At 37.7% G+C, this 27,669-nt stretch overlaps 1 protein-coding gene across 10 annotated transcripts in view; it reads right to left on the bottom strand.

Annotated features, from left to right (window-relative positions):
* ZNF518B (zinc finger protein 518B) overlaps positions 1-27,669 on the bottom strand; it is a 77,299-nt gene that overhangs the window by 14,402 nt on the left and 35,228 nt on the right. For 4 of the 10 annotated variants that reach the window (XM_031942099.1, XM_031942096.1, XM_023506099.2 and 1 more), the window contains exon 2: positions 7,631-22,425. In XM_031942099.1, the coding sequence (XP_031797959.1) occupies positions 19,005-22,316 (3,312 nt within the window). In that variant the 5' untranslated portion in view covers positions 22,317-22,425 and the 3' untranslated portion in view covers positions 7,631-19,004. Of the gene's footprint in view, positions 1-7,630; positions 22,426-25,434; positions 26,533-27,669 lie in introns of those variants that run through there. The other 6 variants (XM_031942103.1, XM_031942104.1, XM_031942097.1 and 3 more) reach the window with 6 other exon arrangements.

The following is a 27,669-nucleotide window of genomic DNA, read 5'->3' as shown; positions in this document are numbered from 1 at the left end:
TAAGATGAAGAATGAAAAATTATAACCTAGAAGTCTTAGTTTAGAAATTTCTATTGTTTTGGTGATGCTGAAATAAAGTGCAGAGTTCAGGAACATCTTTGACTGGATGATTCAAAGACAACTAATAGAAATCTGAAAGAGAAAACCTCTCATACGTATTGGAGAAGCAACCCCTATGTAGAAGCATCCAGTGATCCTCACTTATTGATGACACTATTCAACCTACGGGGCAAGCTCAAGTTAAAAGGCTACTGGGAGAGACTGGAGAAGAATGTGCCAGAAGTATCCAGTCCATGATTCTGTCTCCCCTCGGACGGCAATGAAGGTAGCCCAGGACTTCAGAGCTATGAACCCAGAGAAGAGAAAGACCGGTCAGTCACCAGCTCTGCTTCAGACTGGCCCTACAGTCAGTCCTGAGGAGAGTACCCGGGATGAACAAGAGACCCCCGTCCTCAGCCTTCCTAAGGGGAACCAATTGCCACCAACAAGAAAGTGAGACCTTTAAGCCTTGGGATGGACTGCTCCCAGTTTATCCCCCAAAGCCATCGTCTAGTGGCTGGAATGCTCTGGAGATGGGGTCTGATGAATGCTTACAGGTCAATCACCACTGGAGAATGAACTACTACTTCAACAGCAAGAGATCCTGAGGTCCAAACAAGACTTATAAAGTCACAGATCTCTTCTGATGGGATCAATCTTATGCAAGGACAACAGTAACTAACTTGTTCTCCACCCAAGTTCCTAGCACTGTCATAAATTACAACCTTAGGAAAAAAGATCACTTTCTCAGGAGAAGTCCCACTTAAAAAGACACATTAACATTTGCTCTGAGGATGCTTAGGAAGATCACTAGAAAATGAGAGCTCCTTGAGAGCAGGGACTACCTGTGCTTTTGCATGTTTATCCCTGGCACCCAACACAGTATTTCATACAGAGCAAACACCTGATAAATGGATTCCTTTCACTTATTACAGACTAAGTCCCCGATTTTAATTAATCATCAGTTTTGTGTTTTGGGTGCACTTCTTGTATACAGCATATTATTGTGTTTTGCTTTCTAATCCATTTTGCCGCCATCCCCCCTCTGTTTTACACAGATGCCTGTGGTCTCTTTTCCATCTCTGTCTCTGCCTTGATTATTCCCCCTGACCTAGAATGTCCTCTCTCTCCACCTTACTTTGGAAGAATCCTTGACTTTCCTTCAGGATTCGGCTAAAATGCCAACCCTAATAATCTAGAGGCCTCTGCTGATCTTTCTTATGTTACATTGTTTTTTTTATCAAGTCTTACAAAAGTCTTCTTCTAAGTCTGTAGTAAGACAGTAAGAACCTATAAACAAATGAGTCAAACCAAAATATTCCATACATCTTTTATAGAATATAATGCAATGAACATTATAACCAATTAAATAAAATGTTAATAAAAGAACCAGACTTAGTGACCAAATGATTATACCCTAAGGAATAAATGGGTCAAAGAACAATAAGAAGAATAATGAATAATTCTATTAAAGAAAATATGGAGACAGTACATCATAATTTGTAGAGCAAATCTAAAGCCATCCTTGGAAGAAATGTTTATATTTGAACATTTACATTAACAAAGAAGAGAAAGAAGACCAATCAGTTGAACATGAAATCACAAAAGCAAGAAAACTGGCTAAACAACCCCAAAAGAAGCACAAAAGTACAAATCCTAAATGTAAGATAAATATGAAAATAAAAACTATATAACTGACAAGTAAAAATAAGAACTGGTTTTTTAAAAGACCAATGAAATACCAACCAATCAATAAGCCCTTTTTAAATGCCTCCTCAGTGAGGACCCTGTGCTATATACAAGTAAGGAATGTGTTCTCAAGGAATCCGCATTCTAATAGGGAGACAAGTACACATGCAAGCATATGCAAAATAAATAGAAACGCAATGTAATTAAATATCAGATAGTTGAGAGGACTGCTAACTGCAGTGAGGAGATTATAAAAGGCTGGCAACTGACTTTCACCCCGGAGAAAATGCAGTTCAGCCCTGAGGGAAATGGAGTACAAAGCCAAGGAAATGGAGGATAGAGAACCAGGTCCAAAGAACCCAGAGAAAGCCGATTTGGTTGGATCACAGAGCTCAATGATCCTAGAAAGGATATTAAGAGTCCAAAATGAAAAATGGCCTTAAGACTTCAATAGAGGAGCTATAGTTGGTCCTAGAATCAGCAGGAAATACTGGACTTTATTTCATGGAAGAGTGACATCATCATCAGATTTATGCTTAAGGAAAATTACTTGGCAACTGGGTAAAATGAGAAAGACTTATGGCAGGGAAATCAATTCAAAAGCTATTAAAATAATCCAAATAAAGGGTTATAATTTGTTGACTGAAAGCTATTGTGTGAACCCAGAGAAGTGGGTAATGAGATATGGAAGAAGAATACACAAAATTTGGCAATTGGATTTGTGGGATGAGGGAAAATGAAAAATTAAGGAAACCATCAAGATTATTAACCTGAAAGTCTAACAGAAGGGTAATGCCTTGACAGGAATAGAGACATACTGAAGAGGGCTAGGTTTGGGGGTAAAGACAACAAATTCAATACTGGAAATGCTGAATTGGGAGGGTCTCCAGGAAATGCAGTTAGAAAAATCTAATAGGCAGATGGTAATGGAGGACTAAAACTCAAAGAAATAATGGAATTGCATAAATAGGTCTCCAAACCATCTCCTTGAAGATGGTACTTACATACATGGGGATGAGTTTACCAGGAGACTGGGCTCAAAGAAAGAAGAGAAAAGGGCCTGAGCTTCAGAGAAGAACGAGACAGTAAATGGGGAACAGTCAGCAAGTAGGAGGAGAATCACGAGGGAGGAAGCTTACAAAAATCCAGAAAGAAAAGAATATCCAGGGAGAGACAGCTGTCAACAGTGCGACGGGAAAGAGAGCCAGGTAAGGTCAGGACAATGTGAGAATGTGTTTTCTTTCATTTGACCAGACATATTTGTGACAAAGTTGGGGAGTTTTCTCTTTTCCTTTTAAAAAGGATTTGCTCTTGTTATTTGAAAAATAAAACTAAATGATTGTTTTTTATTTTGTTTTAGTTTTTTGTTGTTCTTCTTGTCTTAATATTCACTGTGACCAGGGGGTAGCTTAGATAGCACAGTAGTTCACTTATTACCTATATGATCCTGAAAAAGTCACTTAACCTTCTCACCCCAACCTCTGTTCCTGAGTCTCAAAATATTCACTATGACCACTTTTATAGATTTATGACAAAAATGAAAGAAATAAAATAAAATTGTATTGTACCTGAGATTCCAGAGACATATAGTTCTACCATGCAACTGACAGCTCATAAAAACAAAACAAGTTTTTTTATCCAGTTCCACATTAGAATATGTCAATAAAAGGACTTGAAAGCTAGTTTTTTTCTGATTCCTCTGAAGCTAACTCTCTTATTCACTATGCCATAACAACTCCCCTTATGAAAACTATAAATATAATAAGCCATTAATTATAAAAACAATAGCATTGACAGTAAATATTTAAAACCAATAATTTATTTGTATTTAAAAGATTAAAATACATAGTAAAAGGATATTTCCTGTATATAATTTAAAAATTTTATCTAACTCAAGATTTAGCATTATTTGTAGGGGAAAAAGGAATAAAAATAAAATTTCTTAGTAATATTAGGAGTAAAGCAAAAATGCTCACTGCCCTCAATCTCATCTGAAAGACTACAAGAAATACCAGGTATAGCAATGACCAAAAAAAAAAAAAAAAAAAAAAAAAGTTAAGGGAATAAGCTTAAAAAGAAAGTGAAAAAGAATTATCTATATGGTGTTTTATTGAAGACACCCAACCATGCCAAATTTAAAATGATTAATGACTTCAGTAAAGAAGAAGAATATAAAATAAATTCACAAAAGTTAATGGCATCTTCATATATCCTTAATAAATCTCACAAGGAGATGGGAAAATGATTTAAGAACACAACAAAATGCAGTATCTGGAAACTGACATACAAAAACACATGTAGGTCTTTGATCTACACCTAAAATCAATTTTTATACACAAAAAAGAAGACCTAAATAATTGGGAAAGTATTAAGCATCCATGGCACAACCATATCAACTTAGTAAAAATTATTATATTACTCAAATAATGCTACATATTTAGAATTATACCAGCCAGATCACCAAAGGGGTATTTTATAAAATTAGGCAAAATAATAATTCATTGGAAGTATAAAAGGTCAAGAATATGAAAGCATATTCTATATAACTTACAGAGTTAAGTGCCTAGAGCAAAGTTTTTCAAACTGTGGATTACCCATGTAGGGTCATGTAACTGAATGTGAGGGTTGCAAAATTATGATTTGTAACCAGTAAATGTTTAACTTGTGTACCTATTTTATATTTTTATATACCTATTTTATATACCTATCTATCTAGGGTCATGTAAAAATTTCTTGGGCAAAAAAGTGTCATGAGTGGAAAAAGGTTAAGGGGCCCTGGCCTATGGCACTGAGAGATTAAATGACTCCTCTGGGGTCATATGATGAATCTATGTGAGAGGCAAGCCTTGAGCCCCTATTCTTCTAGCTTTAAGGTTGGTTCTTGAGACATTACATAACACTATTTTAAAAATAAAATTCATCTGTAGTAGAGCCTTTTGCCACACATCTCAATGACAGGCAAAATCTCATAAATAGTATATACTCAAAAAACTTGACTGAATGCGGATTGAATGAATGTCTGACTGCAGATCTCATGTCTCCCTTAAAGGTGAACTGGTCCCACATGTGTCCTGCTAGATGGGGAAGAAGGAACATGGTATCTGTAGACTCTGAGTCATCTTGGAATGCTTGTGTTTGGCTTGTGTTTTATGGATGTCTGAGGGTCTGCAAATCCATTCAATAAAAATCTTTGATGTGACAGGAAAAAAAGAAATATGAAGGTATATCATTTTACAAAGGGGGCTCACAACACTCCACATATCTCACACTGTACTACCAATCAAAAAGCATTTCTCAAAATTACCTAGAACTGGATAAATGTTTTAAAAAATTAGTGAAATAGGGGCATCTGGGCAGCACAGTGGATAGAGTACTGGCCCTGAAGTCAAGAGGACCCGAGTTCAAATCTGACCTCAGACACTTAACACTTCCTAGCTGTGTGGCTCTGGGCAAGTCACTTAACCCCAATTGCCTCAGGAGGGAAAAAAAGACAAGTGAAATAGCCTCCATAAGCAAGACTTAGAAATCCATTATCCAACAAAAGCTCATGTACCAGCTAAGTGCCAGGCACTGTAGTAGGTGCCTGGGGATACAAGAATAAAGTATAAAACAATCATTGCTCATAAGGAGTTCCCTTCCTATCAGGGAATAAATAAATTACAGATATAATCTCACAACACCCTGTATGATGAGGAACTTGAGGCAGATGGGGACCAAATAACCTGCTCAGGGTCCCATGGCCAGAGTCAGCTCTCCCAGGCTCTCACCCCTCGGCTGCCTCCCCAAAGGAAGTGGGCCAAGAAACTGGGGGAGGTTTGGGTCAGAACCTTAAAGAATGCCCTATATAAGAGATGGGGCCCGAACAATAAACCAGCAAAGGAGACTGAACGATGGCACAGGCAGCAGAGCCAAGGAAAACCCTTCAAGGAGGAGTCTGGGAGAGTGGTTAAAAGGGTCACCCGCAGCGGAATAACTGAAATGCAAGAAGTGACCCTAAGTTCTCATAATCAGAGGGTATTGGTCATGTCCTTCAGAAGCCAGACCACAAAGAATTAAGATGAGAGGGGAATGTCCTCAGCATTTCCAAGGAGGGAGGCTGAGAAAGGGAATTGAAAGTGTGTTATGATTGAATGATAAGTTTTTGGTATGTGGGGGGGAGGGACTTTAGGGTGTTTGGGGAGGGTAGGGATGAATGGGGAAAGAGAGTGGCTCGAATATGATGGAAGGAACTAATACATAGAACAATGAGTATCTATGAAGAAATGGGGGATAATTAAGGTTGGAATCTGTTAGAAAAGACAAATGTCAAGATTTCACTAAACCTAGGAACACAAACTATTAAAAAAAAAAAAAGGTATTCCTTTTAATAAGAATGAAAAACTGTTGGGAAATCTGAAAGCAATTTGGTGAAAAAATAAATTCCCACTGAAAAAAATTTTTTTTAAATCCACAAAATTTAGAATTTTATCTTTCATATTTATGGATAGAAATAAAAATCAGAACCAAACAAGACATAGAAAAAATTTTAAGAAGTTTCTCTCAATTATATAAAATTTAAAACTTTTAGCACAAATAAAATCAATGCAGCTAGAATCAATAAAAATATATTTTGGGAAACAATTGTTGCATCAAATACCTTATAGAAAAATCTGTCATCCAAAACCTTCAGGAAATTTATGCAAGATCAAGAATTGTTCCCTAACAGAACAAATGATTATTGTAAGGTTCTTATAATAACCATATGTAAAAAAAATCTCATACAATCTCATATTCATAGTAAAAATGCAAAGCAAACCTCAGATACTACCTCACAACCATCAAACTCACAAAGATGTTCAAAAGAATGATTCATTGTTGGAGAGGCTATGGTAACAAGCATACCAATTTCCCAGTGGTATCATGAATTTCTTCAATCATTCTGGAATCCAATTTGAAATGAATGTTATTAAGTTGTTTATACTTCTCAGTCTAATTCCTCAAGCATTTATTCCCATAGGACAAATTCCAAAAGATAAAGAGAAGAAATCCATATATAGAAAATGGTGGTGTACATATTAAGACTATTTGTAATAATAAAGGGCTGGGAAAAAAAGTACCTAATGATTGGGAAATGGCATAACAGATTGTAGACTATAAATACGACGGCATATTACTGTGATGTAAAGAATGTTGACTATGAAGAATTGGGGGGGGAGGGGCAGACGTAATTAGTGGTACAAAGCCAAGAAAGTGGGAGCTCTGTCAGGCAAGTTTCCTTCACCACTAGATGCCAATCTCAGAACCTCTACCTACATACACAATGACTACACTATTAAGTACAAGTAAAGTAAGAGGGGGGAAACTGCCTACATTGTTCAATGACACTGCCATTGACAAAAATCAAAAGCCATATTCCTTCTTTTTGTTAATAATCAATAACCCACTTACATGCGTTTCTTTCCTTCTCAATATCATCCTTGGAGTGTACTCTTGAGTGTGGTTTGAATATTTATTGGAAAATATCTTTTCTGTAAAAATGTTTCAAAGCATTATAAAAAGAGAGAAATTTGTAGCCTTATAAAGCATATATCTGTTGACAGAAAAATATTATGATATATAATTCACCCATGGCAACAGAAATATATGATAGTTCTGTCAACTGGTGATAAAATGAGAATAAGACAGTGATGGGGGAGGAGCTTTACTGTTGTTGAACAGTGTTTTAAAATTGTTCCATTCTTGAAATTCTGATCATACTAACCAACCAACTATGACCTAGCTGCACCACAGTAATAATTAGGAACCTGAAACTCTTGTATAGTCTGTCATCTTTACAATGAAAGTTCAGCAGAGTATGGAACCCAAGAAATTACAAAATCTGACTTCAACCATTCATTTTCTTCAGTAGACTTACTTATTTCCCAGTCTTTAAAACAAATCTAGTAAAAATTCCTATTAAGAGGTTCATAATATGCAGAAAAATCTGGAAATCAGTCTGGTTTTATAAAATATACCACGTTTATTCACATATTATATCACATGCCATGACATAAAGAGCAATACTGAAATTCAGTTCAAAGAAATTAGTCTTTTACTGTTTTTGATTTTTTTTAATTAATAAGCATTAATTTTCCCTTCCTCCCTTTACACCAATTGAACAAAACAGAAAACGAAAAAGCTTAATCAAGCAAATGTCCAAAAATGCATTCTGAATCTTGAGTTTATCACTGTCTCTGCCAGGAAGTGGGTAACACACTTCAGCTTCATTCCTCTAGAGTCCTAATTTAACATTTCAATGATCAGAGCCTTCAAAGTTGTTTTTATTTGTAATATTATTATATATTAATGCAAATTGTTTGGGTTCTATTCACTTCCCTGTGCATTAGTTCTTACATGTCTTCCTAGTTTTCTTTGGAGCTTTCCACTAAAGAAATGAAATTCAGCAAACATTTATATTGGCTATTATTTTCAAAATTCTGCGTTCTGAATTTATCAATTGGCAAGTGAGAGTGACAGTAATAACTGAAAAAAGCTTTGCTGTTTTTGAACAAAGCTGTTCAAACACCCTATATCCTATGGAATAGACAAATAAAAAATGCTTGTCCTCAAGGAGATATTTTACTAGGGCTGGGGCAAAGGATATTACACACATAAAGTATTTTCAAAAAGCAAGACTTAATAACTATTGCAACTGAGAAAGGTTTAAGCAAAAAATAACATCTGAACAAAGCACGAAAGGACAAATGGATTCTAAGAAAAAAAGGGACAAAAGAACATTTCAGAAATAGAGAGTAGCTTTATGAAAGTAACAAACTTGGAACATGAAATGCTATATATTGTAAACAGCAAATAGGCTGCCCGTCCAAAACACTGAGTGCATAAGGGAAACTGATGTAAAACAAACATCAAAAGAGGAGTTATAGTCAGAATAAAGGGTTTTACATGGCAAATAGGGGAATTTGTGCTTTATCTTATAAGCAACAGGGAGCCAGTGAAGTTTTTTGAGCAGGAATGACATGGTTAGACCAATATGGCAGCTATATAAAGGATGGATTAGAGATATTAGGAATAGAAAAAAAACATTTAGCAAGCAACTGCTACAGGGTTTGTGATGAGGGTCTGAACTGGAATGATAGCTATGAAAGCTGGAAAAAACAGACACAAAATATCTTACATAGAATCAATAATACTTGGCAAATTATTGGATATAAGGAGAAAAAAAGAATGGCTCCAGAGTTGTTAATCTGGGTGACAGGAATTAAATAATTGAGATACTAAGGGAGATGGGGTTTGGGAAGAATGGAAACAAGTTTCATACAGATTGAGTTTAAGAGGCCCATAGAGCTCTCAAATAGAGCCATCCAGCAGAAGTTGGTTGATACAGTTCAGGCAAGAGATGTAGACTTCTGAGTCATCTACATAAAGATAATAATAGGAACCTATGAACTCATTTAAGAGAATGAATGTATCATTTTAAAGAAGAAATTATACACTATTAAGGGCTAAAAGGAAACTTTGCATGTAATATAATACAATGTCATTTCCTCCAAGTTTTACTTTCTAAGCTTCATTCCAGATTGAATATTCTATGTTCCTTGTTCTAATTTACCTTTCAGCTATACCAGCTATTTTTAAAAACAGAAAATTTGAATGTGAAAGCACTTTACAAATACCCTTGTCCAATCTTATTTTATAACAGAAGAAAGACCCAGAAGGGAATGCCTTGCACAAGCTCAACTAGCCAATTAAGAGCAGACCTAAATTTCTAACCCTAGTTTCTCCACCAGGCCTTTCCATTACCTCTATTAATATCTTGTGTCTTTCTCCCTTAGAAACAGAAAGAATGCTTTTAACCAGTTTTCAAAGACCCGGAAGCCGTTACAAAGATACCATGACTGCTGGGGAGAGAAGATTCCCCCTTGTGATAGTTTCACAAGTTATATGCACAAAGGGTCCTGGAAACACTGAAAGCTTATAGCAATGGTCTTGTTTCCATTTCAAATCCAAGAACTTTAGGTCTGAGACCATTATTAATGGGAACACATATAGCCAAATGATCATATAATTGTTTCCTACTTCCTTTTAGAAGAAAAATAAAAGACGTGAGTGAGAGACAGAGACATAGAGAAATGTTAATAGTTCAAAGATCCTAGTTTTGTTAATGTGGAATTTCCTTCCATGTCTCAATCATAGTTCTTATCTGTTTTTAATGGCTGCAAAATTCATCCTATTATAGCCACTTTTGTAATGACCCTCTCAGCACTAGCTAGATTGAACTTTGTCCTAAAGATCTATAGTTTGTCAACAGGCTCATTCTTAAAACCTTATCCAGCTTGGTAATCAGACCTTCTAGAACTGAGAATCCACTCATATAACCTTTGGTCAGGTCCACAACATGTTAAAATATCAGAGTAGGATTTTGGCGAAGTTTATGTTTTGAAGAAGAAATTTAATAATACATGTCATAAATTGGCTAAAAGGATATATAAATATTTTTAAGATTTCATGACCTATTTAATGATGCAGAAATAATAATGGACCATTAATAAGGGAATATGGATTCTAGTCGGTTCTTCCACTAATGAGTTATGTGTCCTTCAGTATATTAATTTCCATGTCTGGGTCACAGTCAGGTGTGAGATTGAGACCTAGTAATCATGGAGCTCCCTTTTCTAATCATTGAGGTTTCTGTGAAAAGATCCCCTCTTCCTGCTTTGCTTCTATCCCACTTCACATGCTTGTGACTCTAGTTGTGAGCATCAGAATTATATTCTGGGTTCTCCCTCTCATCATTCTCTTAAAACAATGAAATTATTTTGGGGACTATTCCTAAAGAATTTCTTAAAAGAAAGAAACAGGTTAAATTTCTCATCATATTTCAACTGGGTTCATGGAAAGTTTTTGTATATCTCCTTCTCTGAATAGAAAATACAATTTACACGAGACAAAATCAAATTTTGGTTACAAAAAGAAAAAAATTTATAGAAGTTAAAGGTTTATAAAGTGCTTTCCTCGTAACAGCCCTACAAAGTAGATTTTTTGTTGTTAAAATTTAGTCTTATTTCCCGTTTATCACCTGTATTGTTAGTTCTATAGATCAGCAAAGTTGGTTAAGATGGGGAGCTCATGCCAGGAAACTCAACTAAAGACTAAGGACTGAGTGGTAATAAGAAAGTTAATGACAAGAGATAGTCTTGTCTCATTAACTTCTTTAAAATATTGCTGAATTCACGATCTTGGTAGTAGAAGTATTTTCTCTGACAATGTCAAATCCAACTACTATGCAATTCTTTTTTCCACTGATCCTTTAGAGAGAACCCATCCATGAACATAACCCCCTCTTCCATGTCTAACAGACTGAAATCGGGCTACATGCATATAATATAAGGAGGGGACTGTTGAGATCACTCCTTGGTTGCTGGCTAGCTCTGTGTGAAGGCATACCTTTGTCAAGGCAACCTGGACCAGTACACATTGCTATGGCTTCTCTACCCCATCTGACAGCCTTCTTTTTGGGACTCAAATTCAGTAACCCCTAGTGTTTTCAGAATTAGTAAATCCAAAGACAGTAGCATTTAAGTGCTAGAAAACATTAGATATTCTTTTAGCTTAATCATATTACTGATAAGAAAAAATGGGGCCCAGAGAGATAAAAAGTTTACAAAGTAGGTAGTAAAGCTAGGATTCAAAACCAGATTATCTGCTTCTTAATAATAGTTAATACTTTCTCTTAAAAGATAAAAGTATAATTTCACCAAGTGGCACCATTATTAGTGGAAATTTTCTGGGCTCCAATTTTTTTCCATTTGCTTAACATTTGTGTTGTGAAGAAGAAATTAAGCCAATTACTATTATCTGCATATTTCCAAAACAATAGAAATAGTTACAGTTCCATAGATCTCACGTTAAACCATTAAAAATTTAATTGATAAGATAAATAGCACATATGAACATCAAACAACTTTAGCACAGGACAATATAACATTGTTATAAAACGATCAATCAGATTAGATGTGTTCCATTATTACTTGGGAGGTCAAAATAAAGCCATGAGAAATAAAAGGTAAAACCAGATCAAGAGCAGGAAATGCTTTTTTCTCAATGTTTAATAATTTTTCCCTCTATTTAACAAGCTTCTTTCTTTGCTTGTGAACTCAGTGTCAATCGGGCTGTGTTTTGCCAACATTTGTGTCTGACTAGCCAGAAACTGTTATGTCAAACTAGTCCTGGGAACAATTTAAATTTGCTCTCTTTATCTGACCACTTCTATTACTTTAGTTCACAGCTCTCCACCCTAGTGGAAAAGACACAAGCTCAAGAGAGGTAAAGTGATTTGCTCAATGACACAAAAATAGTTAGAAGTACATTTCCAACTTCAGAATAGAGTCCAGTTCTCTCTACTCTAGTAAAAGAAAACTGAGACAAACAGCACTCCTTGAAAATGTGGGTTTACTGAAGTGGGGATTATGAAAGCTTATTTAGAGAAATATTTTAAGTTGTGGGCAAAAAGGTGAGCTGCTATCAAGAAAGCATAAATTATGATGGATCTCACCTTTAATCCTTTCACAAAATATACATTACACTAGTGATTTAATGCTCTTGAACAAATGAGATATGAAACTTGATCTTTTGCATTTCTCCTAGGAATTACCTAGGAATCTCCTAGGAATTAACCAAAGTAGACAAATTTAGCTTCTCCATATAAGGTGATAATTCTGGGTTGATTAATGATACAGTGGAGAAATCATGGGATTGAAAAATCAGAAGACTTCATTCTCAGCTTAATCCCTTGAACATATTGTTTGAGCTCTCTAAGGTCCATTTCCCCATATAAAGAAATGTGTAATTTACCTTAAGTTGTGGAATAATTAGCTCCCCCTGAGGAGACTAATTTTATTTCTTACACAACTCAGTAGCTCTGCAGGCCATATCTCTAAATATTGAGTGAGGAATTTTGCTCCCTGGCAGGAGTTACGACTTACGTACACCATATTTCAGAGTTGCAATGAGTTTTTCTTTGAACTATTGTAATGTTTGGGGAATAACTTAATAAGAGGGAGGAGGTGGCACACGAGGGCAGAAGGAACCGAATTTGAATCTGGCCTCAGATACTTTGCATGATTACAGGCAAGTGACTTAAGCTGCCTACCTCAATTTCCTCATTTGTAAAATGATAATTACCCTTTTCCCTCTCAGAGGTGTTAGATCCTATACAATGCTTTATTCTCACAGCATGAGATGTATTCACACAACACACACGTGTCTACGTGCATAGACACTTATATAATATATATGTGCACTTACACACAGAGCACTATTCACACACAACTGCCACGAAGGCTTAGGGGACCAGGAAGAGGGGATCAGAGCACAGACCCAAAGGGATTGGAAGAGGCTCGGGACCTAACAATCTTCAGCATGGGCAATCAGGGTCATCACGTTTGCAAGGCTATAGGGCCTGACGGGCCCTGGCAGAGGGAATATCCCAGGAAGCAATGGGCCACTGTGAGGGCTGAGGAGTGCCATCAGTGAAATGTGTGGCCCAAAGCACAAGTCTTTTGTCTCTTAAAGGAAATAAAAGTCCTTTAGGAAACGTGGCATTTAGAACAGGAGTCCTGACTGTAGTCTGACTCAGCATTCTCCCAGATCTCCCTTTCCTACCCTTGGGTAACAGTCTGGGTTCTCCCACGCCAGCCTTACCTTACTTAGAAATCATTATGAAACTGAATCCCCAAATGATGATTAGCAATCACCCTCCAGCCCAGCCAGCTGTCAGTAAACCTGGCAAACTCCAGAATCCCACCTGGCAAGTCAGAGGTAACCGTCCCTTCAGCGTACGGTTCTGTTCTCTTCAGGCATTTCAGACGTCAGGCACATCCCCACACATCACATTAACCCAAAGGCTCAAAATCTACAGCAGATGCCCTCACTACACCGACTGGCCAAATCACTCACTAAGTACCTACAAAGCTCTGCTTCTCTTGCAGTGAACATGATGCAAGGAAAAGAGCACGTGATCCAGAGAAGCACAGCTCTGGCACTTATTAGTGCTGACTTTGGGTCAATATACCTAGATCCATTTTCTCATTTGGAAAATGAGGGGATTGGATGAGCTGGCTTCTAGAGCTAAGAAATTAAGGGGAGACCTGGGACCTATGAAATAACTGGATGTTTGGGGCCAGGATGGACATCCTACTCCACAGGGGAGGGCATCACTGCCATCACATTCCACCAAGCAGACCCAAACCCTCTATCAGCCAGGAGAGGCATTTCACAAATTATCATAGGCAGAAATCGGGGGAGTCTTACAAGGCTAGTCCCTGGATGGCTTTCCAGCCGGCCCTAGCCAACTCTGCACTCTGCTGGCTGAGAAATCGCACAATTTTAGTTGTGGAATAACTATCACAAATTGGGACAGAACAGTAACTGGAAATGGGATTTCATCAGCATGGGCTACTCACAGGAAAGGACACTACTAATTCAGGATAGCCCTTTTTCTGTAACTTAATAGTTTTAGAAAATTGCTTAGAGGTAAGGTGATTTTTCCATGGTCACAGGCAGGATTAAAAACCAAACCCATCCTCAATAATTACCTTTTATGTATAATATGAATTTAAGAACTTTTACATAATTACCCCAAAATATAGCCAGCCATAGCCAGCCTTTGAAGTTATCTTCCAACTCCAAACCTATGATCCTTTGATCTCATTTGATCCTCACATCCTTATGACCCAAGAACTATAGATTCTTCATTCTACACGAGAGGAACAGAGGTTCAGAAAGGCCGATAGACTTGCTCAGTCATCAAGCTACTTAATTGTGAAAGGAAGGATTTGAAGCCAGGTCTCTCTCAATTTCAAATCTAAGACTTACCCCTACACTGTTACTTCTTAACAAATGATTCAAGCTATTAATACTTTTTAAATGAGTTCTTCTTCACAGTTAATAGTTCAGAGTTAAATAAGTCCATCTCTCTTCCAAAGATATTGGAATCCTATTAACCACAAGGTTTAAGATCCCAATTGTTTTGCTTTTATTCAGTCATTATTCCTTATTCTATGAGGAATTATCTGTTGAAAAACTTCCCATCACAGAAATGTATTACGAAATCACAAAAACAGGCACACGTCACCAAAGGCACACATGAGGGCGCGCCCTTTCACATTATGAATCTAATCTAGCTAAGGAGGCAAGGAAGAAATGAGTCCAAATCAGGCCTCAGACACTGCACTGCTCTGTGATTCTGGGCAGATCACTGAACCTCTTCTTCCTTCACTGTGAAATGGAGATAACAGCACCAACCTCTCAAGGATCAAATAAAATATTTACAAAGCACCTGGCAAACCTTAAAGGGGCTCTGTGAGCGCTCCCTGTTATAAGCAATACCTTAGAAACAGCAATTGAGGGAGCAATGGGCCTCTCTGAAACACCAAACTCAACACTGGAAATCTTTCTCAACCGACACATTCAACAGTTGACTTCGTAGCTGTCAATACCAGAGGCGTGTCACACTTTTTACTTTTTTAGGGGGAAGCACTTGTGAGAAATGTAGAATGTAAGACCAAGTCAGTATTTCTCGTTACTCTCTATCCTTTCCTTAAACTTGATCAACAATTGCACAAGAACTCTCCTTTCCAGCATTTTTTTCTTTTTAAAGATCAAACCTAATCCAGCATTTCAGCCAGGTGTGATTACTGAAGTCATTAAGATGTCACTCTATTGGGATAGGAACTTAAAACTCTGCCACTCTGAGCTTTAATCTGCCAACATGAATTTACCCTCTCACAAAATTAAGGTCTCATTTGATGCAGTTCTGAGCTAGTTGAAGCAACAGCCCAACCACCACTTGTCAAGTCTGCTGTCGGACCCTACAAGCTTCAGGGTCCCTTCCAACCAAGGTTCTAGAGTCACCGTTGTCATCATCACCATGACCCTGAATCACCTAGTCTCAAGACTGGAATGCAACTGCTGCAGGAATCTAAATGTACACGAGGCCCAAGGAAGTCAGGACTTCAACTAACATCCTAGGAATTACAGCTAGACACAAAGTTAGAGATAATCCAGTCACATTTCATCTTAACTGAAGCCCAAAGAGGTGACGTGACTTGTTCATCACCACACAGGGAGTCAACAGCAAAGCCTGAGATTCTGAATCATCTTCCTCCAAATTCAATGCTTTCTATCTAATGCCTCAAAATACTTTTCAATAAAGTCAAGATTGCAGTTTACAACCCAAATTTTCAAATTTTTACATTTAAACAAAAAAAAAAATCAGGTGGCAAAACTATTGCAAGTGTTTTATTTAACAAACTTTACAATGTAAACACTTCTATTGCTATGTACAGATGTTTGTTTCAAAATTAGAACAGTAACCACAGAAAACATTAATACAGGACTTAAAACAATCCTTCAAATATTCCAAACATTGTAATTTATAAATGCACACAAGTAGAAAACAAATTCCAAAAGGATGACAAAGTTTGAGCAACATAACCTCACTTGCTATAAGATATAATCCAAAAGTTATCCTGGAAAAAGGAGAGGTTAAGTTTTGTAGGGTTAATACTCTGCCATTTATAAATTGTAGTGTCTCTGACGAAGATGAATTTAACCATTAACTACTTTACAGGGCACCACGGGACTGCTCTACACCTTAATCCCGAATATAGGAAGATCATCCAACTTTCTGGTCCCATTTCAAGAAAAAAAGGGTTGTATTGAATTCGTGCTGAGTATTCCTTATAAATTGTAGTTAAGTAGGCCCTTCGAGTACTAAAAGAAAGAAAAAACTATGTTAAAATTTTTTGTTGTGGTTTTCGTTAATGTTAAGTTCTTGAAGTGAACATATTTATATTCAAATAAGTCTTGGGAGATTGCTTCAAGGAAGAAAAAGCTTTTATACAGGAAACAATGAAATTAAAAGATTTTCAACAGTTTTTTCAGATCTTTCTGTGTTAGGAAACCTACAAGTTTCAGAATCACAGAATCTAAAGAATTGGAAAGGACTTCAGAGTCTGTGCCTAATAAGGAATCCCCTTATAATATTTTTGACAAGTGGCCATTCAAGCATCTCCTTGAAGAATTCAAAGAATTCACCACTTCGCAAGGCAGTCCATTACACTTTACGGAAATCTAATAGGATTATTTTTCTTTTGAGCCAACAGTTTTGCTTAACTATGGAAACATACAAGCACTCGTACCCTACAAAACTTTTTCATATAAATTAGATGAAGCTATCTTTTGATGTAATACAGGAAAAACTTCTTGAAGAAACATTTGTATTTTATAAAGCAAATGAACACTCCAATATGTTTCCTAAAAGGCTCTCAATACTTTAGCCTCATTTTTTTAATCATTTCTATTTCTCCCCAAATCTTGCTCTTCCATAAAATTTAGTAAGCTCTTCACAAGCTAACTTGAGTCCACTGTTTTGTTTGTTCTCTCATATTCCAGACACCTCCTTGCACATTAGAAGGATGCAAATTCACATGATACATGTATTATCTTTTGTTTTTTAACTCAGTTAAGTATTATAAAGACCCAGTTCCTAAAAGCACCATCTGAAATATCCATATTTTTAATACTGTATTGTATTAAATGTAATGATATATTGATAGATTCCTGCATTTGCTCTTATCAGATTAAATCGCCACATATTGTGCTTAGATTTTCTACAAGTTGAGATCAACACTCATTTAAAAAAGTACTCCCAAAATAAAGGTGTCATTTCTTGAATATAAAAAAGTATTTAAATTTTTTCCAGACTATAGTTATTTCATTATAAAAGGGATCAGTGAAAATAGGTACCGCTGAATTTTCAAACAGTACTCAAAAAATATTTATATGTGTTTAGCTGCAGATATGCACACACATATGTATATATACACAGAAGATAAAAAACTCTATTTCTGCCAACAAAACTCAATTAACTGAAATTGCGGTCTACGATTCTCTAAGAAATGATATTTGTAACAGCAGACAATTCTAAATGTATAACATCTCCTGGCCATCAAGGTCTGAAATAAAAAATACGATCCATGACTTTATTTGAAATTTTATGGTAAGAACAGGTTTTGTCTGCCTGTGTAAAGCCCAGGAAAACATGTTAAAATTAACTGGAAAAGATTGCTCCTTCCTGTCCTGTCCTTTCTCTCCATCCATCTATCCCTCCACTCCCACTTCCAGCAGCCTTTTTTTGACAAAGGGCATCTTACACCTTGGGATAATTTGCCCCTTGACTATATGATAAGGGGCACAATAAGAGGCACCAGGCACTAAAAAAAAGAGGAAAAATTAGGCACTTAGAAAACAAAAGCTCTCTTCCCTTTAGTCCTGTCCAGTTAGATAGTGAATTCAAATGTTGTCTATAATCCATTCCACTTGCATGACCTAGGCAATAATGGAAGAGTCCACATATATCTAGTCCAATCAACCTCATTTTATTTCTGATAAAACTTGGGCCCAGAAAGAAATGACTTGATCCAAGTCACACAAGCAACAATATTCGAAACCAGGTCTTCTGACTCCACATCTAGTGTATCTTTTCCATCACACCACCAGGCATCTAGACCATCCTTCTCAGTTTACAGTGTCATATCAGGACCATTGACTTTAGTTTTCTTAATAAATAAGACTGAGAAAATGTGCAAAACTTCTAGCATTTCCTCACATTCAGGGCAATGGTTTCCATCACAAAGGCTGAAAATGTCAGAGGCTCTCGTTGAGGCAGGGGAAGGGGGCAGGAGGGAAAGTAGCAGATGAAGCTACTGTAAGGTTCTATGAATGCAAATGAGAATTATTTTCTCTCGGCGAATACAACTATAAAATTACCACCCTATATTCATAAGGGGGTTATGTGTATGTTTAATGTTGTCTCTTTATACTCAAACAGGTTAGGAACAATGTTTTTTGGGGGGAGGGGAGAAAGGCGACGTAGTTGTGGCTCATGGTTCACTATTAGGCATGTTCTTGCTGCTTATCAGTTGTTCTTTGGCAAAAACCAAAGAACTAAAAGCAAGATTAAGTGTTAAGGACAACTCAATCTACTATTTCTGTGGGGCTAACAGAGAACCCTGTTAATATGTCTCCATAAAATGGTGCAGAAAGACTTGATTTGTATAGAATATTTTGGAAATTTCAGACATTCTGAAGTGCTACTTTTTATCCTTATACATAATCTATATTTTTCTCCCTCTCATTCTGACTCCTTTCCTTTCCCATGCCCCTGCCCTCAAAAACAAAAACAAAAACAAAACTACCTAATATAAGAAAAGCCAATTTTTAAAAATCCCATCTATTCATTTGGGGATCCCCAAAGGAGGAGAAAGCTGCTCCCAATCTCTGGTTGCTTCTATCAAGTGTCGCTGCCCATGACTCATCCACTCTTCCTGGTCTTCATATATCCTTCCACAAAACCAACATTTAAACATACCCTGTACTGATTCACCTGGTAAGGAATCCACTACCTGGTAGCTGTTCTTGTGGATCTTTTTAAGTTTCATTTTCAGCATAGTCTGCTTTTTCACTGGGAACACTGCCTCCGTGTTCTGATAGATAAGTCGACTGTGATGCCGTTTTACACCTAGCTGATCACATGTCCGCTCAGATAAAACCACTTTGAGGACATTGCCTTTGTACTTGTTGACAACCTTCATCACATTAATCACTTCCACTGAGTCAACATCTGGATGGTTTAACACAACAACTGGCTGGTTCCGGCGGGGGCATTTAATCAACTGTTCTGTTCGGACAGGCATAAGTCGGAGATGTCTTGATGTCATAAAAATACAAACATCCGGAAGCAAGTTGCTGGAGTCAGATTGGAGTTTTGTTTTTTTCTTGGCAATAACTGCCTGCTTCGTCTTAATTTTGGACCCCGTGGGATCGTTGAAACTCATTTTTTCCTGTTGATCCTTATCAATGGTTTCTTTTGGTTGTGAACATGCAGAATTTGATTGGTTAAAGACAGTACTAGCAGTCAGTTCTTGATTTGGTTTATTCTCCAATGATGTACCAAGATTCCTGGAACTCTCTGTTGACTGACTTTTATTTGTCAAAGATAAGTCTTCGCCTACTTGTTCAAGAAAATTGAAGGAAACAGATGTTGGTGACAGCCTTTTGTTGCCAAACGCATCACAGGGCTGCTTACTCTCTACTAAACGTTCCTTCTCAGTGGAACTGAGTTCTCCCAAGCTAGGTCTGGCATCAGGACCCTTCCTCCTTTCTCCAGCCTCCTCCTTGCTGTGCTGACCTTGCATCTGCTGACAAGTAAATTGTTCAATACCAGCAACGTTGTTCTGTAGTTCCCGATGTGGGCGAGGATCTAGGTTGAGTGCAGTATGTCCCAGAACATAGTCTATAGGAGTTCCCAAAGGTAGGGAGAGCTGTTCTACAGTGCTTAATGAAGGTGCCGAAGAATCAGTAGCAGCAACCAACTGGGCAAATTTTCTATGCAATGAACTGACTGATGTTGTCTTACTACAACTTGCATCGTCCCATTTAATTCCTTCGGGGATATTTTCAATCCCAGAACTGAGAGAAAATACTGATGAAATGACAGGACCATCTGATGAAGTGCTTTCTGAATTCTGAATAGTAATTCCCATCAGATCTTCCAAAATAATCTCCTCAGGGTCTTGGGTCTTATTATCATTTTCTCCAATTAAGGTGATGTGTGATTGTTCACCATGTAAAGAGGAATCTGGCACCCGATTTGGACAACCTGAAGGTTCTTTTGCTTGTGCTTGTTTTGGTGATTTGCTGAAAGCTACCATTTTAAAACTACCAACTTCGTTCCTATGCAGAGAGGCCCTTGGGCTTACTGGCAAATTGCCTCTTTCTGCAAAAGTCCCAATAGCTTCAGCAGGTTTGCAAGTTGAAAGTGATTTCTCTAAATGATTCGGAGACCGGTCTTGATGGGGGGAAAGGGCAGACAAATGTGGCAAAACACCTGACCTTTTCAAAGGACTGCATAAAGTACCACTGTTCATCACAGACAACGAACAACAACACTTATTTTGTTTCATATCACCATCTCTTGAGGAAACAGGAGAAAGAGGAGCTGCTCGATACGGAACTGAAGGCACTTCTTGCCTCCACTCCCCAATTCTGTCACGATTTGGACAGGACCTACATGGGCTTTGATAAGTCTCTGCTTTATTTTTTAACACTTGAGAAACACAAGTTTTTCTGCGACTTAGATCCTTCACTTGGGTGTAATCTGTGCAGTGCAGATTATTAACGTCCAATGGCTTTTCAGGACTCCTGTCCACTGCTGGTAGAGCTTGTTCAGTAGGCACTAATTTTTCTCGCTCATTTGGCACTGTAGATCTGCTCACAAGCTCATACTTACCTTCCTTAGAGCCAGGCGCAAAGCCACTTTTTTCTTTCAGAGGAATTAACTTTAGAACCAGTTGCTGGGTTCCATTGACTACCTTCACATCTATCAACTGGGCTAAACAGTTATCAGGGACTTTCAGTTCGGCTGGGGCCACCACAGTCAGCGGCACGCCTGGCTTCACGGCTTCTTTGGCTGGTGACAATAACTCGACTTCTATGTTTTCATTCTCAAAAAAGTTAACTTTGCTTGGTTCTGGAAGGCAGGCTTGGTCAGGAGCTGAGGCTGCTTCCTCCTTGCTGCACTCCTTGGACTTTTTAAAGGGAATAGCATCATCACAGTCTGCTCTATCCTGATCTCCATGGCCAGGGAAACATAAAGACAAATCTGATGGCTCATTCAGAAAAGAACCTGACTTAGGAACTTCACTGAAAACCTCAGAGTTCGGTTTGGAAAAACTGATTCTCTTTGACTGGTATTCCAGAGTCTGTTTAAAAGGTCGCTTCTCTCCACTGGTCTCATGAACTCTTCGTGTGTGTTTAACTATGTAATCATTTCTGACGGCACCATAATCACAATACTCACACTGATACGGAAACGTCCCTGTGTGTTTCACCAAATGCCTCTGGAATTCTCCTTTTGTGTAGGAGACATAGCTGCAGTGAGAACAAAAGAATCTTACATCTTCATGTTGGAGTGTGTGCTTTTTATATTGCAGAGCGTCCTTGGTAGAAAACCGGCATTTATCACAGTAATATTTGCCTGGCTGAAAGTTTTTTACTTTAAATTGGTTAGTAATAGTCCTTGAAGTAGCATTATCTTTATTTCCTGAATCAATGGCATTTGGTACATCATTCAAGGAAGGGAAGGGAGGAGATATACCTAAGTTGCACTTGACACAAGCAAAGAACATCTGGTCCTTTTTCAGCTCCTCGAGTGGGATTTTTTGAACACTTCTACACCTCATACAAGTAACAATAGACATCCTCTCATCATCCTCTGCCCTTCTCTCTTGATACCCATGGAGGTGAGCTTCATGCCCATTGGGCTGAGCTTCATGGCCATTGGGCTGATTCACATGTTCACTGTCAAGTTGTTTGGGGGATGTAGTCAAAGAGTTATTTCTGTCATTCACCTGATTTGTATACAACTGTGGTATTATTTCCTTCATTTTCTTAATCTGCATTTCTAAAAACAACTGTGTGTTGAGTTCCAGGCCTTCAGTCAATGATATCCCTGGTATGCAATCCTCGGCATGTTCCGTTCCTGGCATAGAAGCAACTGCCTCCACAGCCGGGCTTAATGTTCTTTGTTGGCCAGGGAGTCTTCAAGACTTTGAAAAATGCAAGGGCCTTCAATTTTTTGAAGATTTCGATCAATTGCTAAAACAAAACAAAATCAGAAAAGTAAAATTAATTTAATGAATCTTATTTTCTGACAAAGCTGTCTTAACATTGTATTAAAAATTCAATTTAAAATATTTTATGGCATTCTTAATAATGGAAAAGTTTATTTAACATCTCAATATATGAATGAAGCAGAATGCACTGTTAAAAGTTTTTTAAATTGGGGGGAGAAGGTGGAGGGAAGAGAATATAAAAACACCAAATTGCAAATCCCCACTATTTCCGTTTCAAAACTACCAGTGAAGTAAGAATATGCAATTCTCAATGATGTCTACAGCATCACCATACTTCTACCATTGTTCTTTGGTCATTTCAATCACATATCTAACTACTTATAACCCCACTGAGTACTCTTGGCAGAGATACGGGAAGGATTGGCCATTTACTTTTCCAGCATATTTTATAGATGAAGAAATGGAGGCAAACAAGGTGAAGGGACTAGCCCAAGGTTACCCAGCAAACAAGTGTCTGAGGCCAGAAAGAGGTGTCCAGACTTCAAACCCAGTATTCCATCCCCTTTATCAATGACCTGCCCAATAGAAATCTACTTCTCTTCTGAAACAGGAATAGTACTTTACTCTCCTTCTGAAAAAGATAGCAACTGTGCCATCTTCATTTCTAGCATGTCTTTCTTGAAAGATAGGAAGTTACTCTGAAGTTAATGTCAATCTAAAACTTTGGGTTGTACTCAACAACTTAGTCAATTCAATATCAACACAGACTATTTATCAGTCTTACATAAAACATAACTGGTATTCCGAAACAAACAAAAGAAAGACAATAGTTGGTCCTTCTAATAACAAAGGTTTATAAAGCAGAAGATCTCAATCCTAGTCCCATGTTTTCTATACTAACAACTCAGTTCCCTTTTAATACTTTGCCAGGAGGCAAGACAAGTAAAATTAAAATAAGACAATGAATCTAAAATTGATTGTTAAAATATAAAGCATTTCACAGAATAAGCTACGATAAATGTTTTGACAACTTCGAGAATAGGGGATTTCATCAACGCAGGTACTCCCTCTACCAATGTAGAAGTAAAGCTTAATAAACAAGAATGAGTTGTTATAGCTGAAAAAAGTCATTAGCTTGTGGGACAATTTTCTGGACAGTTCAACGCATCTTCTGATGACAGGCTGTCCTTTGTCCTCTAGCTTCACGAGACCTGCCAACAGTTTCTGCTGCAACAACATCATCTTGCAGAAAGTCAGGTTCTGACAAGTGACAAAGTAGACCAGTCATCAAAAAATAATGAAGTACTTACTTAAAAAAAAAAAAAAAAATTTCCAGGAATGTGAAATAGTGAAATGGCAGAGACTAAAGGCTCTGGAGTGCCAAGGACATCTCTGCAATTAAGTGGGCTGTCCCACAGACTCCCCCCCACCCGCCCCAGGAGTCCCAGCTCTACAGACAGGGTGGGGGGAGGGCAACCCCTCAAAGGGGGGAGGACCCCTGCCATGGGGCTACACCAGCACTGCCGTCCACTGCCAAGGAATCAAATTTGCATATTGATGTAAGAGAATAAATCTCTGTACAAGGAATAATAAGGGAGTGTCACTGTATAGTCAAGTACAAAGAGAATAAAGTGTGAGAAAACTATTAATGTTGTAAAGAAAAGTCAGAGAAATGGATAGTTTTAAAATTACATTTTATGTAATCATTCCCTATAATTCCAGAGATAACAGGAACCACTAGAGTTTACTCTGCAGAGAAATGACATCCCACTTGTGCTTATAGATCCCCAAAGCAAGGAGGCCAATTCAAAGGTGATGGAAGCCTTCCCCAGGATGGCGAGAAGATGAGACTGTGAAAACGTAGCATGGGCAAGGAACGGAAGATGACGCCCACATCCGAAGTCCGAGTGACTGGCAAGATGGCAGTGTCCATCAGCATGGGCCATTTAGAGCTGGAGATGCCTGTGGGACTGCTAGAAAAGCTTCAGCCTAGAAGCGGGAGAGATGAGCACACATAACCGGGTCTGCAGACTATCTGCACAGAGATAATGCTTCAGAGCTTGCACCTCTGGGCCCTCGAGAAGGCCGAGCACCACAAAAGTTTTTGGGTAGGAGTCTCCAAAAGGCGAATGCTCCCAAACTGTCAGATCTGATACAGATAGGTCTTCCTGCCCAACCTCAGGTATCTGCGTCGAAGAAGCGGTCCCATTCTACTTGGTTCTGGGTACTAAAAATGAATATACTTAGTTCCTAACAGAATCACTTTGTCATGATAGTGCATTTAGAAACAAAATTTTGAATTTACATAGCTATGCACAAAAGGTGTATTCATGCACAAATTGATACTCTAAACAGAGAAAAAAGTAGGAAATATGATCAAAACCGAGGTATTTCATGAAGTTCAAGACAATTAGAATGAAGCCACTACCTTTAAAATTAAAACAAACCAATTTATTTTCTTTCCAAGTTAGTCTTTCTAGATGCCATATTATAAAGAAAAAAATCATGAATTGAATCAAAGAATCAAACATTTATTAAGTACCTATTTTGTACTCAAACAAAAAAAATGGCCCTCAAAGAGTAGGCAATCTAATAAGAGAAAACAAAATAAAAAGAAGCTGAAAAGATAGTGAAGAGGAGAAAGCACCAATCTTGAGGGCATGGTGGAAATCAGTCAGTCCCAAGGAAATGCAGGCAGATGAGAAACGAGGAGATGTCTGAGCTGAGGAATGAGGCAGAGTACCAAGACTGATGAGACTTTACGGAATAATGAGGTTATATTCATAATGAACTTCCTGGGGCAGGGTGGAAAAATCAAAGAAGCGCTGAAGAAGTCCTGCCAGGGAAGAGACAACAGAGGGACTCCACATCTAAGACTAGCTTCTTTTAAAAACCAATCTGGCATTAGGTTAGAATCACCTCTGAAGAGTCATAAGCACTACAGAAAGTCATTCTCTTTTTATTTACAGTAACTGATAACTTGTCCTGGAGCCAATGCAAATCAACAATCCATCTGTGTTCAAAGAGTTACCTGGGGCACCGAGGTGGCAAGGACACAACATTAAACGAAAACCGTGTTCCTATGTGGTCTTCTGTCAGAGCTCTCCTGCTGCCCACACAGTGATTTTCTCCAGATGTCAGGTTAAGTGTGGTCGCCAGGCAACGCTGTTTATTGTTCAATAATGCATCTCCATGGTAACATCTCTTTTCAGCTGGCTTCTTCAGGATTCCAGTTTAAGCTATTCAATTTGACTTGTTCTCCTCTCCCTGTTTTCTGGTCAGCCTGGCTCTTAGCTTCTGTTTCTCCTTTCCGAAGTGATGTGTTCAGCTATCTTCCTGATTCTGAGCCATCCCATCTGATTGCTCACAGAAGCCTTGAAAGCTGTGGCCATCAGCATTCTGGGGCTCCCTCCCCAGTGTTCCTGCCACAGAAAAAGGCAGGGCTCTTGCAGGCATCCCTTTCTGTGCAGGCAAGTCATGCCCCTCTGCGCCCACCACCACCCACTTTTAATGAGTGTCCCCTCTAATAGTTTGCATTAGCAGGAAATAGCAAGAGAAGTACACTCAAATGGTCCCTTTGACAGCCTTCTCCCCCAAGGTCAGAATGAAAAGATAATAAGGAACTAACTGCTAGATTTGGAATCATACCAGATCACTTCTGGTTTACAGGGCACTTTCCACTGTAGCACACTAGACTTTATTAAGATATTTCAATACTGTTATCTCAACTTTATTCCAAAACCTACAGAACAGAAAAACTAAGCAGTAAATCATTTTGAACCTCATCAACAGGGCTTATATGTCTAACCAATGCAATGAGGACATACTTGTCCATACTTGTTCCATAGGACTTTAAAATGAATGATCAAAATACATAGTTTTCACAAGTTTTCAAGCTTTAAATAGTTATGCATGGAGAGTTTTCATTTTTTCTACAAAAAGGAAGAATTCAGGATTTTCTTTCCTTGATTCCTCTGACCAAATTTTGATTTTTTTTTTACAGTTAGTGACTGATTCATGTCCTGCCAATAATGCCTCAAAGGGCTTAAAATATGGCAGACACTGGCTATAGCACCCATTTATTATTATAAAGATTGGATATAAAGAAATTTTGTAAGGACTCAAAACAGTAAAACAGTTAAAAAAAAAAAAACCAGTCCAAATGTTTTAAGATCTGGAAATTAGACTGTAGCATCATGACTTTGAGACCTACAAAAGAGTAGAAAATAGATTTCTCTGGCAAATTCTCTGATCTGGAAGGGACCTCAGAGGCTATTTAATCCAATTTATACCTTAACAAAATGTTTAACCCACTGCTACAAAAATCCCTGACAGGTGATCAAGCCATCTTCCATTTGAAAATGGAAGAAAAACCTATTCTAGCCAGAGAATTCATTCCACTTTGGGTTTTCCTCCCTTTTATATCCAGCCCACAATTTGCCTCTTTGTATTCTGATGTTTGCTGCTTGTTCTGGGCCCAAGCAAGAGTTCGAAATGCTTCTTCAAATGCTAGACCTTCAAATCCTTTAAGACACCCCAGCAGTTCTTTCTTATTCAAGCTAAATGCCAGCAGTTCTTTTAAACTCCTTAGATAGCAGGGTTGCCAGCCCCCTTTTCCCATCCCTCTTATCCCCCTTAGGCATCCTCCTTATCAATTTCCTTAATAAAATCTTTAATTCAGACTTGGTCATAATGTTATAAGCAAAAGGATAGCTAAAAGCTTTAATAGAACTCTAGTATGTAATGATATATGTCATTTTCAAGTGGATCCCTATTTAGAATCTAAGTTGTGCTTTAGTGAGCTAAGTAGTCTGGATAGACTTAAGAATGGCTTAAAGTCTCCTCAAAGACTAGTTTTGCTTAGGAATAAAAAAAAATAAAAAAACAGCATATAGAATGCCCAACTTTAGCAAGTCTGCACAAATTATAATGACAGACACACACTCATTCTCTCTCTCCTCCTGTCTATCTTCTTCCTTTTCTCTCCCTAGCCTCCCTTCCGTTTACAGATGAAAGAGCACAGTCCTTGAAGTGAGAATATCCAAGTTTAAATCCAACCTCTTCTACTTACTTTGGACAAGCCAAATAACTTTTACCCTTTTCTTTCTCTGTAAAACAGGAATCAAAATATTTGCATTTAAACTGATTTCTGCAAGAAATTTAAATTAAAAATTAAAGAATTTTTGCAAGAAAATCATTCTACAAATCTTAAGTACTACAAAAATTCATCTGGTGCAATTTTTAAACAAAAACACTAATTTTCAAA

This window comes from Sarcophilus harrisii, chromosome 6 (genome assembly GCF_902635505.1).
Source record: "Sarcophilus harrisii chromosome 6, mSarHar1.11, whole genome shotgun sequence".
Taxonomy (NCBI): Eukaryota; Metazoa; Chordata; class Mammalia; order Dasyuromorphia; family Dasyuridae; genus Sarcophilus; species Sarcophilus harrisii.
The sequence above is the reverse complement of the archived record's forward strand: the minus strand, read 5'-3'. Positions and strand labels throughout refer to the sequence as shown.